The sequence below is a fragment of the Eublepharis macularius genome, chromosome 5 (genome assembly GCF_028583425.1).
Source record: "Eublepharis macularius isolate TG4126 chromosome 5, MPM_Emac_v1.0, whole genome shotgun sequence".
Lineage (NCBI taxonomy): Eukaryota > Metazoa > Chordata > Lepidosauria > Squamata > Eublepharidae > Eublepharis > Eublepharis macularius.
In genome coordinates, this window is record NC_072794.1 from 87,207,429 (window position 1) to 87,222,653 (window position 15,225).

Genomic DNA, 15,225 nt, shown 5'->3' on the forward strand with positions numbered 1-15,225 from the left:
AATCCAAAATGTTTAACAAACCTGAATAACATTAGGGTAATAACAAGAACCAGCCTATACCTAAACTTTATATAAATTGGTGGGCGGGAGGGATCGCTGCTCAGAGCCCAACTGCCTTGTGCTCCCAGCTGGCCTACCATAAATAGAAGGGCGCTGGACCTGAGAGAAAACTTGTTCTCTCATGTTGGAGACAAAGTCCCTGCCCTCCTTCTCCCAGCCGACCATTCTGATTGGCCAGCTGGGTGTTTTGAATCCCGTGGTTCCTGCGCATTTCTGGGAACCACATCAGAGCCCGGCTGGGACGAGAGGAGCTGGGCTGCTCGTTTGCATGCGGCCCATGGCCTTGAACTCTGGCTGTAGGCCGCGGGTGGGGCTGGTGGCTTTCCTTGTTCTCCTACTGAATGGCTCATTCTGAACCTCATAGCTATTAAAAAGTTACTTCTTGAGCTGATGAATAAAATGCACATCTCCTGGCTATGACTAAAGAAGTTAATCTGGCATAAACAGATTCGCGAGATGACTTGGAGGGAAAATTAATATATACAATTTCTACCATACCAGCTTTACAGAAAAAAAATTGCTTACAATGAAATTAAAATAGATCAACATACATTAAAACCAAAGATCTATATTTTAAAACTAAATCAAATTGATAAACTAAATGGAAACATTTTACAGATTTAAGGTGGATCTCAGTATTCAGTTCCATAAAGTTGGAGCCACCACCAAGGCCATGACTCCTAAACAATCCAATTTCTTTAAGATAAGAAATGCACAGCAATACAGGGCACCAGAGAAGACAATATTTTTCATAAGGCTGAAGTAAAAGGCAATATAGGTTCTTCTATGATAATTTACAGAATTGCTCCTTTGACAGAAGCAGGGTTCTGAATAAAGATTTTATAATTACCAACTTAATATTTCTATCATTCTCATATATCAGACATGGGATTGCTCCTCTTTCGTTCTATTTTAGTTATTTTCAAAGCAAATACAAATGGCTTTATAGCAGCAAAAATTAAAAAGGAGGTTGAAAATACAGCACACCAGTGGCACATATTTAACCCTGCAAATGTTTTGTTATTTTCCATTTGGTTAAATGAAATTATTTAGGGTGTACATACAACAAGGTCAGTTGAAAGCCATCTGGGTTTAGGGGGATTTATTCCTGGATAAAATCCATCCGGATTTCCAGGATGGGGAAGGGAGAGTTTGTTTCTGCGTGAACATATTTGTGTGTGCGTGCATGTGTGCATGTGCATATATATATATATATATATATATATATATAAATAAATTTTATTATAATATGTATATATGAAACAATATGTGTGTGTTATGTGCCATCGTCACCTCCAACCTATGGCGACCCTATGAATGAAAGACCTCCAAGACATCCTATCATTAACAGACTTGCTCAGATTCTGCAGACTGGAGGATGTGGCTTCTTTTATTGAGTCAAGACATTTTGTTTTAGGTTTTCCTCTTTTCCTACTGCCTTCCGCTTTTCCTAGCATTATTGACTTTTCCAGAGAATCTTGTCTTCTCGTGATGAAATCAGAAGTTTTGTCATTTTAGCATCTAGGGAGAAAGCAAGCATGATTTGATCTAGTACCGACTTATCTGTCTTTTTGGCTGTCCATGGCATATGCAAAACTCTCCTCCAGCACCACATTTCAAATGAATAAATTTTCTTCCTGTCAGCCTTCTTCACTGTCCAACTTTCACATCCATACACAGTAATGGGGAATTCCATAGTTTGGATTATCTTGATCTTGGTTCCCAGAGAGACATCTTTGTCTTTAAGTATCTTATCTAGTTCCCTCTGCTCTTCCAAATCTCAATCTTCTTCTGATTTCTTGGTTGCAGTCTCCCTTTTGGTTGATGGTTGAGCCAAGGAATAGAAAATCTTAAACAATATCAATTTCCTCACTGTGAGCTTTAAAATTGTGTAATTCCTCAGTAGTCATTAGTTTTGTCTTTCTGATGTTCAGCTGTAATCCTCCTTTGGCACTTTCTCCTTTATCCTTTGTCAGTAGTCATTTCAAGTCTTCACTATTTTTTAATGCAAGTAACGTGGTGTCATCTGCACATCGCAAACTGTTAATGTTCCACCAATTTTCACTCCATCGTCTTCTAGGTCTAATCCAGCTTTCCTTATTATATACTCTGCATAGAGGTTGAATAGGTATAGAGATAATATGCATCCTTATCTGACACCCTTGCCAATTGGAAACCATTCTGTTTCCCCAGATTCTGTCCTGACAGTAGCCTCTTATCCAGAGTACAGGTTGCGCATCAACAGGGCCGGCTCTTAAATTGAGGCAGAGCTGGCCCCTGCCTCAGGCACTGAACTTTGAAGGAGGTGCTGTGCCTGCTCCCCAATGACCGGAGTTCCCTGCAGTGTGCACGCTCCCGTGCACTTGCGCAGGAATTCTCCTCTCTTGGCACAAGGCATTTCTTCTGGAGTGCAGACGGGCAGCCCTGTCTTCCTGCTCAGCTAGCACCTGAGGAGCATTGAGTTCAGCCCCATCAGCGAGGACATTTGTCTCTCTGCCTTTTTCCCCCTCCTCCTCTCTCTCGCTCTCAATTTAAGCCTTGGGCGAAGCTTCCGGGAGCAAGAGACACTGTAGCTGGCTGGGGAGCAGCAAGCCCCTGTCTGACCTTTTGTCCCCCTTGCTTCCTCCTTTCTTTCTTGCTCCCCCCCTCCCATATACTAAAAGGAATGACAGGAGGATTGCCCATTGGAAATAATAGAAGAGGCTTGAAGGCCCGTTGGAGATCATGGGAGCCAGGGATGCCAATTGACTTGCCTGGGCTCCATTGAAATGCATCACAACACAAAAAAAGTTGCAAAGAATATGTGGAATGGATTTTCCATAAAGGTCTCTGGGACCAGATGGAATACTCTGGGAGTGGAATGACAGCCCCCAGAGTGCAATGATGGTCCCTAGCTGTAGAGTTTGTGCTCCAGGACCAGAAGGACGGGTTTCAGAGTGGAATGACAGTCCTTGGAATAGGCGCAGTTCTCTGGGACTGGAAGGACAGCTCCAAGAGTGCAGTGCAATGACAGCCCCTGGGAGTAGAAGAAGCATTCTGGGACTGGAATGACAGGCACCAGACTGGAATGACAGACCATGGGAGGAGCAGAAGTGTTCTGGGACTGGAATGACAACTCCCAGAGTGCAATGACAGCCCCTCAGAGCAGAATCTGTGCTCTGGGAAGGAATGACGGATTGCACAGTGGAATGACAGCCCCTGGTAGTAGAGAAGCATTCTTGGAGTGGAATTACAGGTACCACAATGGAATGACAGCCCCTGGGAGTAGCAGAAGTTTTCTTGGACTGGAATGACAGCTCCTTACCTGGTCTTTAAATTCTTCAGGAATATTATTTAGCTTATATTTTGGCACTATGATTCTTTTAGTGTTTCTCTTCAGCTTTATTCTAATTTTTGATATTAGCAACTCATTATCTGTATCACAATCAGCTCCTGGTCTTGTTTTAGCAGACAAAATAGAGCTGCTCCATCTTCTGCTTCCAATTATGTAATCTGTTTGGTTCTTGTATTGGGCACAGGTGATTTCCGTGTATACAACCATCTTTTTGTTTGCCTGAAGCCTATATTAGCAATGAACAGGTTGTTGGCTTCACAAAATTCTATGATCTGCTCCAAATTTTCTAACTATGTTTGATTCTGCTTTGTCTCCTACTTTTGCATTCCAGTCACCTATGATTATCAGCATATCTTGTTTAGGTGTATGATCAATTTCTTCTTGGACACTTGCATAAAAGTTTTCAATTTCTTCCTCCTCAGCATCTGTAGTTGGAGCATAAACTTGAATGAAGGTTTGTTACGTTAACAGGCTTTCCCTGAAGTCTAATTGATATTACTCGGTCAGACTTTGCATTGTAGCTCTTGACTGCTTGTGCTATGTCTCGCCTCACTATTAGTGAAACACCTTTCCTTTTGAGTTTATCATTTCTGCAGTAAAACACTGTGTGTTTTTCTAACTGAAAATGTCCTGACTGAGTCGGTCCAAATTAGTTCACTCACACCCAGGACTGCAATGTTTAAACGTTCCATTTTTTGCTTGATGATTTCTAGCTTACCTGGCTTCATACTTCTCACGTTCCATGTTCCTGTTATGTGTGTTGCACATTCCTTTTGCATCTATTCACATCCACAACTGGGACTTTCAGCTTTAATCCAATCCCATCATTAAGAATAGTGCTATTCGTACTTGTCCTCAGCTTTTCCCCAGTAGCCAATTGAGTGTCATCCGACCTGGGGATCCTGTCTTCCAGCACTATATCTTTTTTCATTTTGGATTGACTCGTCATAGAGTTTTCAAGGTAAGAGATTAGCAGAAGTGGTTTACCATTGCCTTTTTCAGCTGCACAGTACTAACCAGGGTTAGTTGAAGTGACACTGCTGTTGTCTGTGAAAGATCCTCTGTCACTACTGCTACTTCCCAGTAGCTAACCTTCAAGAATTCCTCTGCTCCCATCACCATTGGAACATTCAGTTCTCTTCTGCTGATGTGACTGTTGATTCCTGAAGGGGGTGTATACATCTTAGTCTGGTGTCTCAGCTTTGACCATTCCTCCTTGAGTGACTCTTGACCAAGCCTGTGCTCCTGATGCTGTTGCTCTCAACTTCTGTGACACACTCAAACCCCCTCACTGCATTCAGGTGTGTATCCAAGAGGGGGTAAAAGGTAAAAGTTGTCCCCTGTGCAAGCACCGAGTCATTACTGACCTATGGGGGACATCGCATCTCAACGTTTTCTTGGCAGACTTTTGTTACGGGGTAGTTTGCCATTGCCTTCCCTAGTCATCTACACTTTACCCCCAGGAAACTGGGTACTCGTTTTACTGATCTTGGAAGGATGGAAGGCTGAGTCAACCATGAGCTGGCTACCTGAACCCGGCTTCTGCCAGGATTGAACTCAGGTTGTGAGCAGAGCTTGGGCTGCAGTACTGCAGCTTACTCCTCTTCACCATGGGGCTCCTGTATTTACATATCTAATTAAAAATTTCCAGACAACTGATGTGTAAATTTTTTCTTGTTTGGTAGGAGAGCTTTCAGTGCATTTATGAGAGTTCTCTAATCCCTAGTTTTTTTACAATTTTATACCAAACCCAGTTTCAAATCCCAAATTCTTTATTGATTGAAGGAGACATTGTATTGTTTTAAAAGCAAGAGACCAGAATCCAACATGATTCCTAACTACAACATTTGTTGCATGACAATTACCAGCCGCAATTGTAAAGAACATTCTAGCATGTTGAGGTTTTGTACTGATGCTTTTATATCTCACATATAATATGTATTTTTCTTTCTCTACCAAGAGTCATGCCTTATAAAGTTCATACTAGTCATGATATGAGTGATCTCTGTTTAGGACTCCCCTGTAATTAAACAGCAATCTTACTTTGCTGCTTTAAAGATTAGGGAATATCACTCATGGAGAGATTTTTAGCTATTTCATAATTTGCCTTTGGCCCAAATTCAAGCACTTTGAAAGATACAGTTAGCTATGCAAGGAGGTGGAGAGCCTGGTGCTAGTATAACTACATTTTAAATATTCTCTGTAATCTTTGAATCTTGTTAAGAGGTTTCTTCTCTGAAACTGTTACTTGCTACTTTCTTTTGTAGAGAACACAAAGCAGGCTTCTAAAATCTCTTAAATTCTCACTTTTGCCTCTTGCATGGTCAAGAAGGCTGCTCCCACACAGCAACACTTTTCTGTATAGCTGCATTTACAGTGGCAATAGAGCACCCACACCACTGTTTTCCCTACACTTTTTACTTGCCTCAGAACCCTGTGGCTACCATCCCCCCCATCACTGGAGAGCTCTTCCAGACTTTAAAAAAAATGGCAATTGACATATCACTACAGGGTTATTAGGGCTGGCAGCCCTGGTTGCCTGCTGCTACTTCAAACAGTGGCAGAAGAGAAAAACAACTACATTGGTGTCATGTCCACAGTGATGTCACTTTTGGGGTAAACCCAGAAGTGATGCCAGTTTTCCACAGAAGTGATACGGTGCATGAATAGCTGCCCCTCTCCCCTCCTGTTGCATGGCCTGGCAAACCTAAGCATTATATATACAGTGATCTATCCACTAGATCTTCTGAATGTGCAGTTTCATTTTTTAAAAGTCTCCTTGCCTTTTTTAATTGAAGAGATATAAGCAACAAAGTATGCAACAAAAAGAGCCAGAAATAGAAAGCTGGGAATTCAGAAGAACTAGTAGATAGATCAATATAATGCTATAAAAATGTGTTAATTTTCAAGATTTTTTAAGCCTGTAAAGGAACTATGGTGGCAAAGAAGAAAGGACGGCTACAGAGGAAGGGGGATGAAGCAAGGAAAATTATGCCAGTGTGGATGGGACATATGCACACCTTCCCACCTTCCCACCCACATGTCATAAAAAACTCACTTTGACTGTGATCTTTCCAAAAAGATTATACTGAACCAAGTTTGGGAAAGATTGCTGCAAAGTGGGAGAAACATAAATAGTGGACAATTATGGGATGGCATCATGCAGATGCTAAAAAAACTGAATGCTAAATTAGAGCAAAACCTCCACATGGAAGCTGACTATGATGGGTTTGCCCTTTGTTTTCCATAAAAGTGAATGGCTTCTATTGGCCAAATTTGACCACATCCAAAATTCTGATGATCTGTATCAGCAGATACCTTAGCAATCCCTGACTTCAGCCTTGTAAATTGCTCCCATGAGAATGAATGGTTCCTAATATGAAACAAGCATGGGGTGGAGATAGGCTTCCCAGTTGCCCACTGGTGGCAGGCAATCTCCTGGTGGTTTGCCCTGTTGTCTGCTGATTGCTGGTGATTAAACAACCACGGGAGTCTCCCAGTATACCGAGAACCAGCACAAAAGACACCACTGGGAGGGCAATATGTATAAATACAAATTGTAATATTCAAAGTGCAAAGTGCAAAGTGCAATAGATACCAATATACAATACAATATTAATACAAAATTTATACTATAATAACAGTAGAAATTTTTTTACAGCCAATATAATAGACAATTCCTATAGCCTGTAGTTATCTATATCAATTAATCATTCTAAGCTCACATGAGCCATTGCATACAATTGCAGGATAGCGCGGCAAGGTATAAGTCTAGAAACATCACCAGTCCATTCCCAATTGTGCCTATTGGCTTTACTACTCCCTTTATGGGAATGGACTGGTGATGTTTCTAGACTTATACCTTGCCGCGCTATCCTGCAATTGTATGCAATGGCTCATGTGAGCTTAGAATGATTAATTGATATAGACAACTACAGGCTATAGGAATGGTCTGCTATATTGGCTGTAAAAAAATTTCTATTGTTATTATAGTATAAATTTTGTATTAATATTGTATTGTATATTGGTATCTATTGCACTTTGCACTTTTGAATATTACAATTTGTATTTATACATATTGCCCTCCCAGTGGTGTCTTTTGTGCTGATTGCTGGTGATTGGCAGGAGGTGGCAAACCACCTGGAGATTGCTTGCCAATGGCAGGCAACCTGGGGCATGCACCAGGCTTGCATGCACCAGCATGCTCTTGATGGGGCACTAATTGTTGCATCAGCTGCAGGCACGCTCCTGCACTTTGCTGGGGCCAATTTTGGCCCCAAACAGGCCAGAATTAGCCCCACCCAAAGCATGGGAGCACGCCCATGGCTGGCAGGATGGCGTCACTTCCTGGAAGTGACGCCATCGCTACTCTCTGGGAGCATGCATGCGCACAGTGCACACATGAAGAAATTGGAACAGGTAAGTTTCAGGTCCTCCCCTCCCACTGGTGGGAGGATATAGAGATCTGGGAACCCTAGGTAGAGAACAATGGTGAGGGGACCTAGGTACAAGGGTGTATGGTTGAGAAATGTCTCTGCCCAGACCTATTGTCACTTACTCACTAGAGCTTTGTCTTGTTGAACATTTGATGCATGCATGGTTCATCCAGGAGAGGAAGGGTGCACTGTGCCCAAACCCAAATAGATACACATTGAAATGACTTTTACACATATGCTCTTCTCCTGACCTTCCAAACTCTTACAAAGGCCTCATACATTCCATAGGCGATAATTCTGGGCAGGCAAACCACTGGCTGATTTCTGATAAGCCAACTGGTGCTTCTGGTTGCTGAAATTTTTGTAAAGCAGTACTCAGTAGACCTTGGTCTGATCTTATGAAGCACTTCTGTGTCCCCCAACTGTCTGCTCTAATCCATTGACAAGATAGTCTCTGGGAGTTCTGTAGCTGGAACAATTTCCAGGGATGTGTGGACCCAGTTCGGTTTAGAGCCATGGTGTGAGTGGACAGGGGGCTTAAGCTTTCCACCTGCACTAATTTCCTGACTTGAAATGGCCCTAGAGAGCAGCTATTTTCCCTCCTGGAAAACTTAAGTGTAGCCCATTTGCCCTAACTCTGCACAGTCCCAGTCCAAACTGGGGACACATATACCAGAGAATTAAGTTCCAAGCATCCAACTCCCAGACTGTGTCTGTTGGCAGACAGATAGAAGACAGGACTATGTATCCCTTGAATTGGCTTTTATGTTCTTAAGCAAGAGTGCATGTTTATAATCACTTAATACATTGCTTTTGCTTGCCTTATTATATGTTAACCACTATTGCTTTTCAAGCTAAATCAGCTGATCCTAGGACAGTACATAAATTCTGAAGCATGTTTACATTCTTTTAATCCTTTATAACATGAAATGTTTTGTCCTCTACTCAAGCTTTGTTAAACTCAGATGGTACAAGACTACTTCAAACTTATCCAGTTGTTCCAAAGTTTTGATATCATTTGAGTAAAAAAGGCAACCATATATGATCTGAGCAAGATAAGCGCAGAGTGACATGAAAGAAGCAATCTTGAAATAACCAAATACTGATTTATGTATTTTTTTGAAAAACAAAAATCAGGGTATGATTACTTTGAAGCTAGCGCCAAGGAGAACATCAGCGTGAGGCAAGTGTTTGAGCGTCTTGTGGATATTATCTGTGAGAAGATGTCTGAGAGCATGGATTCAGAAGCTTCTAGAACCGCTGCTGGGAGGAACGTGCATCTCACTTATAACCCATCTCCTCTGCAACAGAATTGTTCCTGTTAGTACTTAAAAATCCCTAAGAAAGCTTGTACTCCCCCCACATATCATTTATCATATGTAGTCTTTAAAAAGAAATGCTTTAGTACAGGTAGAGCTGGATGTATTTGCTCAATGCCCCGTCTCTTGTGAAATATTTTACTTATAATTTAAAAATAGTGTAAATGTAGACAGTATTCCAGTGAAAGGTTGTTTAAGCATCTTACGTACTGTATCGTGAATCTTCATACTATTGTAGTTTTACTGCTACCCTTACTTCAACACATTTCAACATCTGTTATTGAGAAGCAACTGCTGAAATTCACATTTGGATGAATTTAAAATGATGTGGTCGTGCCAGACATATTTATCCACAAGTATAAAGCAGTTTGAGCCTTCTGAAAATAGTTGAGCAACAAGGAGCAGCATTTTCACTTTCTTCAGAAGGAAAGTAAAGTTTTTTTAAAAACCTCTTCCTTTTTTGTTCAATAAGAAATTGCATAGCTACTGTATGCCTGAAAGTAATTTTTAAAGGCACTTTTCAGAGGCAAACCTCCTCATAGTCAGTCAACTCATATCAATGAATCTACACTACCTAGGTTACCATGTGCCAAAAGCAAACAATGGCAGGAGCTAAGGGGCACATTGCTAGTGTGCCTTTAAGACAGCAAAGACCAACTAAAGACAGGATCGGTGCTGAAGCTTTTTTCTTACAAAGCATGCCTGCACAAATCAAATTACTTCAAGGAGCCACGTTTACATTTTTCTTTCAAAGTAGCTGCATTCTTCTTCAACCACAAAAAAGCATTTTTGCTACAACTTTAAGAGTGCAGCCCTAAGCAGAGTTACTCCAGTCTAAGCCCATTGATTTCAATGGGCTTAGACTGGAATTACTCTGGTTAGGATTGCACTGTAAGTCAATATTTTATTGTCTTATCTATTATGTGCCCCATAGTGTGTTTTCTCTTCTCAGTCAAGGCACTCAATGGTCTCTCCAAATCTCTTTCTCCACTTCATTACACGTTTTTGTTTCTGCACCCAGAAGTGTACTTCTTTCTCTTCCTCACCACCATCAGGTCTTAAAATAATTCCCACAAGGGAAAGGACTCCAGACAACGGATAACTGGAATTGCGCCTGGGATATCACAGACTTGGGGAGGTGTGAGACTTACGTTGTATCCGTCTACTGTAAAGAAAGGCTCAAGGGTTGGGGACTTTAGTTTATTCCCACAGAAAAAGGCATCACTCCATAGATCATAAGAAAAAATATTACTGCTGTGGATATCCAACCGTTCGGAGTTCGCAACAAGAGTTTACCTCATTAAAAGCCTCTGCAGCAGGTAAGGCTGAGAGAGATGAAAGTGAGCTTCACAACTGAATGGGTATCTGAAGCTGGGTCTCCCTGGTTCTAGTCTGGCACTATACCACAGACTTTCAAGGAAGCTTTGTTGAGCCTTGAAGGGGAACAATGGGCCCAAAAAGTTCTGGATTGTGTATGAAACATTCTGGCTATGATAATTGGACAGTTAGGAGGTTAGTAATGGTCTCCCAAGTAAGGTTGCCAGGTCCCCTGACCTTCCCAGTGAGAGAGGGGGACCTGGCACTCACTTTCTTTTGCTCATGTGCACGCTTTGCACGTGCCTGGGAGCTCATGCACACTTCGCAGCGGGCTGATTTGGTCCCCAAATCTCAGGAGTGATGTTGTTGTGCCGCCCTTGGAGTGCACCCAGGAGGCCTGTTCCCCCGCCTTCCCCCTCAGCAGTCAGGTGAGTGGGAGTGGGAGTGGGGGATTCCCTGCTCCCACCAGAGGACCTGGGTTCCCTACTCCCATGCCCATTCAGCAGCTTTATGGCGCTGAACAATTATTCTATCTATGTATGTATTTACCCTGTTCGATCTTTGTTGTTTTCAATGTTAACTTGCAGATGTGTTTTTTAATTTTTAAATTATTTTATTAGTGCAAAACAGAACAAATAAAAAGCAAACAGAAGAAAAGGAAAAAAAGAAAACAGTGCTGGCTACAAAAAAACAGATATTTGTTTATAATTTGGTACAAGAGCAAAAAGTCAAGTATTACTAAAAAAAAGGTAGAGTGGCTGTTGAGTTAGTAGCCTTTATGAATGTGTTTAACTAAGAAGTAACAAAGTAACTAAGAAGTAACAAATGAAAGCTACAGAAAAAATAGCACATATTCTCAATTTTCCCTGCAATATTCACTGTACTCAATCATTGTGGTCACTTAAGCTCTCAGGGTGCAGCTTTTTGGAATGTATGACATCAAACATTTGGAAGCTGTACATTTTTTTTGTTAAAAGTAGTGGAACCTTCATCATGTCTCCTCTTTAATTAAGTATGATAGCAAGATAAAATCCTTTTGGTAGAATTTGAACAATTTTAGCTTTTGTCTTTTAATTTTCTTGATTATTTATGATTTAGTGGACAGAAGGCACTAGCTTGTAGTCTTGAAGTGTATATATTATTCCTAAGATGCTGACAAAATAAAAAATCTGTTCTTTAGTCACTGTGTAAGGTCTGTGAATGTTCATTTTTATTGCCAGTACTCAGAATGGTAAAAAGCCACAAATAGGTAAGACATTCTAGAGAGAGAGCTGTTACAGCAAGAATAGACAGAAGATTAACATGCTTTTATTGCAGGATAAGCATTTAGGGAATATAGCCCCACTCCCTTAGATACAACTAGAAGTTAAATGATTTAAAGTATGCATTTGTTGAATAACTTGGCTACCGCATCTGGCCAGTTTTTTATGTTAGGATTGCACAGGCAAGGTAATAAAAACAATGCTAAGTAATATTAACCATGACACAGAACTCAAAAGTATGCAAAGCACATTATTTTGGTCATCTTACAACTCACTGTCATCATCCCATGCATTAAGCTCCTTTAGTTACACCACACACTACTTTGCACAGTCACAGCTGTATTTATAGGACTGATCTGTTAAAATATATTTTTCCAGTTTTAGGTCAATAACAGAAAGTAAAAAAGTGCTTAGGACCAGGGTTTTTTTTTCCTGGGAACTCTCAAGAGGAAAATGAGGAAGAAACACATGAGATTCTTTGAAATCATATCGTTTTCAAGCACTATTGCCGAGTATTTTCAAGAGGTGCCGGAACTCCATTCCCCCACATTCCCCCTGGAAAAAAAGCTCTGCTTACGACAATCTAAAGTGTGTTTAACTTTCTGGACAATAAAAAGAAATAAATTAGATCTGTTGCAGAGCCAAGTGAGGTACCAGTGTGGTACTGTAACACCCTGTTCAACATCTAGTGCAATTAAATCTATAGCCATTACTAATTAGAGGGTACAACAGAATTCACAACTGCAGATGCCACTGCTTCTTTGTGGGTCACCACTTAAAGGAGAAGCACATTCTGGTACAGCATCACCTTTTCATATGGAATGTCCCAAGTTCAATCACTGGTATCTCCAGTTAAAAGGATCAAGAAAGTGATGTGAAATACCTCCACCTGAGACCCTGGAATGCCGCTGCCAAACTAACTTAATGGACCACTGATATGATTTAGTATAAGACAGCTTAAGGTGCTCATGATGCAACTGTGAGGGAGGGTGGGAATAGATCAAGCAGTAGGAATGGGGAAGTAAACTGAGACAGGCAGCAGGAAGGCAAAACGGGATTCTCACAGGTCCTCTGCTCATCACATAATGCTAGTGAATCATGGTAGTGGGAAGTGCCTTCAAGTCATAGCTGACTTAAGCGACCCTTGCTGGGGTTTTCATGGCAAGTGACTAACAGAGGTGGTTTGCCATTGCTTGCCTCTGCAATCCTGGTCTTCTTTGCAGGTCTTCCGTCCATTTACTAACCAAGGTCAAACCTGCTTAGTGTCTGAGATCTAAGGAGATGGGACTTGCCTGAGCTATCCAGGTCAGGCATAATAATTAAGTACTATCAAGTCACAACCAACTTATGGCAACCTCTCATGGAATTTTCAAGACAAGAGAAAAGCAGAGATGTTTTGCCATTGCCTTCCTCTGCATAGCAACCCGTCTTCTTTGGTGGTTTCCCATCCAAGTACTGACCATGGCTGACCCTGCTTAGCTTCCAAGTTCAGGCTAGTCTGGACTATTCAGCTGGTAAGTTATAAAGTCCATGATTGTGGTGGTGGAAAGCGTGGCAACCTTTGCTTGGGTTTTCAAGGCAAGAGACTAACACTGCTTGCCTCTGCAACCCTTGTCTTCATTGGAGGTCTCCCATCCAGTTACTAATCAAGGCTGACCCTGTTTAATTTCTGAGATCTGACTTAAGCTAAACATTTCATGCTAAGAGCAAGACCTGAGAATACTTTCATTTTCTTTGCTGTGGCTTTCACTAGGGCTGAATCCAGAATCACACAAATAGGGAAACAAACATTTTAAGGTATCAGCACAAGATATCAAGAACATTTTGTCTGCACCCACCTTTCTACTCCATCTGAAGGTCAGACCTATGCTAAGACTTACATATTTTTGCTATCACAGAGATGTATTGAGCAGCAGATGTGGTGAGGTTTAAGTAAGGCAGATGAATGTATTATTTGAATTGCTTAATTTCTACACTGCTTTTTTACCCAAAAGCAACTCACATTAAGTATAGAAATTGTCACAAATGTTGATAATAACATGACAATTTTTAAGCAGTAAAAACAACATAGCACTGCAACACCTGCATTATCACATTCATTAGTTATTCAAAATCAAAAAGAGTCCAGTAGCACCTTTAAGACTAACCAATTTTATTGTAGCATAAGCTTTTGAGAATCACAGTTCTCTTCGTCAGATGCATGGAGGGCAAAAAGAAACTGGTCAGATATAGAGGAGGAGAGGGGAGGGTGGAGTAGATGCAAACAGCTCCTTCTGATATGGAGATGCAAACAGCTCCTTCTGATATGGAGATCAGTTTGCTTCTGTTGAGGAAATCAGTTACCTCTGATAATGAGATAACCATTCATAGTCCCTATTCAGTCCCAGCTTGACAGAGTCAAATTTGCATATGAATTCCAATTCAGCAGCTTCCCGTTGGATTTTGTTTTTGAAAGGTTTCTGTTGAACTACAGTGACCTTTAAGTCTTTGATGGAATGTCCTGGTACCAGGACATTCCATCTACCAGGACATTCCATCAAAGACTTAAAGGTCACTGTAGTTCAACAGAAACCTTTCAAAAACAAAATCCAACGGGAAGCTGCTGAATTGGAATTCATATGCAAATTTGACTCTGTCAAACTGGGACTGAATAGGGACTATGAATGGTTATCTCATTATCAGAGGTAACTGATTTCCTCAACAGAAGCAAACTGATCTCCATATCAGAAGGAGCTGTTTGCATCAACTCCACCCTCCCCTCTCCTCCTCTATATCTGACCAGTTTCTTTTTGCCATCCATGCATCTGACGAAGAGCACTGTGATTCTCAAAAGCTTATGCTACAATAAAATTGGTTAGTCTTAAAGGTGCTACTGGACTCTTTTTGATTTTGCTACTACAGACTAACACGGCTAACTCCTCTGGATCTATTAGTTATTCAGAGGCTATTGAGAATACAGGAGTTTCAAAGCCTTCTGGAGTTGCTTGTAACTGCAGTGAAAAAGCACCCCACCCATACTCTCTACCTGATGTACTTCCAACAGCAGATCTTACCTGTTGATAACTACTTGCACTAGGACTGTGTTATATACTGCCTCTAAGAAGCCATCCCAGTAGATCTCAGTGAAAGCAAGAGAGTAGGAGGGACAAAGTGTACTGGGTGTTTTGTTGTTTGCTCCAATACACAACATATGGCAAAAAAGATGGGATCCCCTCCCCCATACTAAAACACCCAGGGGCAAGCTAAACATGCAGGTTCCTCGCAGCCACACAGCAGCTTTGGGAAAGGCTATTAAAAATAAAGGTGAGCCCAAACAGCCTTGGAATGACACAGCAGAGGGAGGAAGAGCTCATGCTGGCCACTTTAGCAATTTGTCTGTGTTAAAAAAGCTTGGAAGGAAGGTATTTCTTGGTTTTTACTGCTTCACAAGCGCAGAATACTCCACGTGGAGCAGCAAAAATATAGTCCCCCCCCTCACTATTTTGGAAAATAGTTTG

General features: G+C 41.2%; 1 protein-coding gene across 1 annotated transcript in view; it reads left to right on the forward strand.

Annotated features, from left to right (window-relative positions):
* The window catches only part of RAB3B (RAB3B, member RAS oncogene family), a 158,054-nt gene extending 148,899 nt beyond the window's left edge, over nucleotides 1-9,155 (forward strand). The window contains exon 5 of the mRNA XM_054979046.1: nucleotides 8,968-9,155. Coding sequence (XP_054835021.1) covers nucleotides 8,968-9,155 — 188 coding nt within the window. The remainder of the gene's footprint in view (nucleotides 1-8,967) is intronic.
* The last annotated feature ends 6,070 nt before the right edge of the window (nucleotides 9,156-15,225 follow it).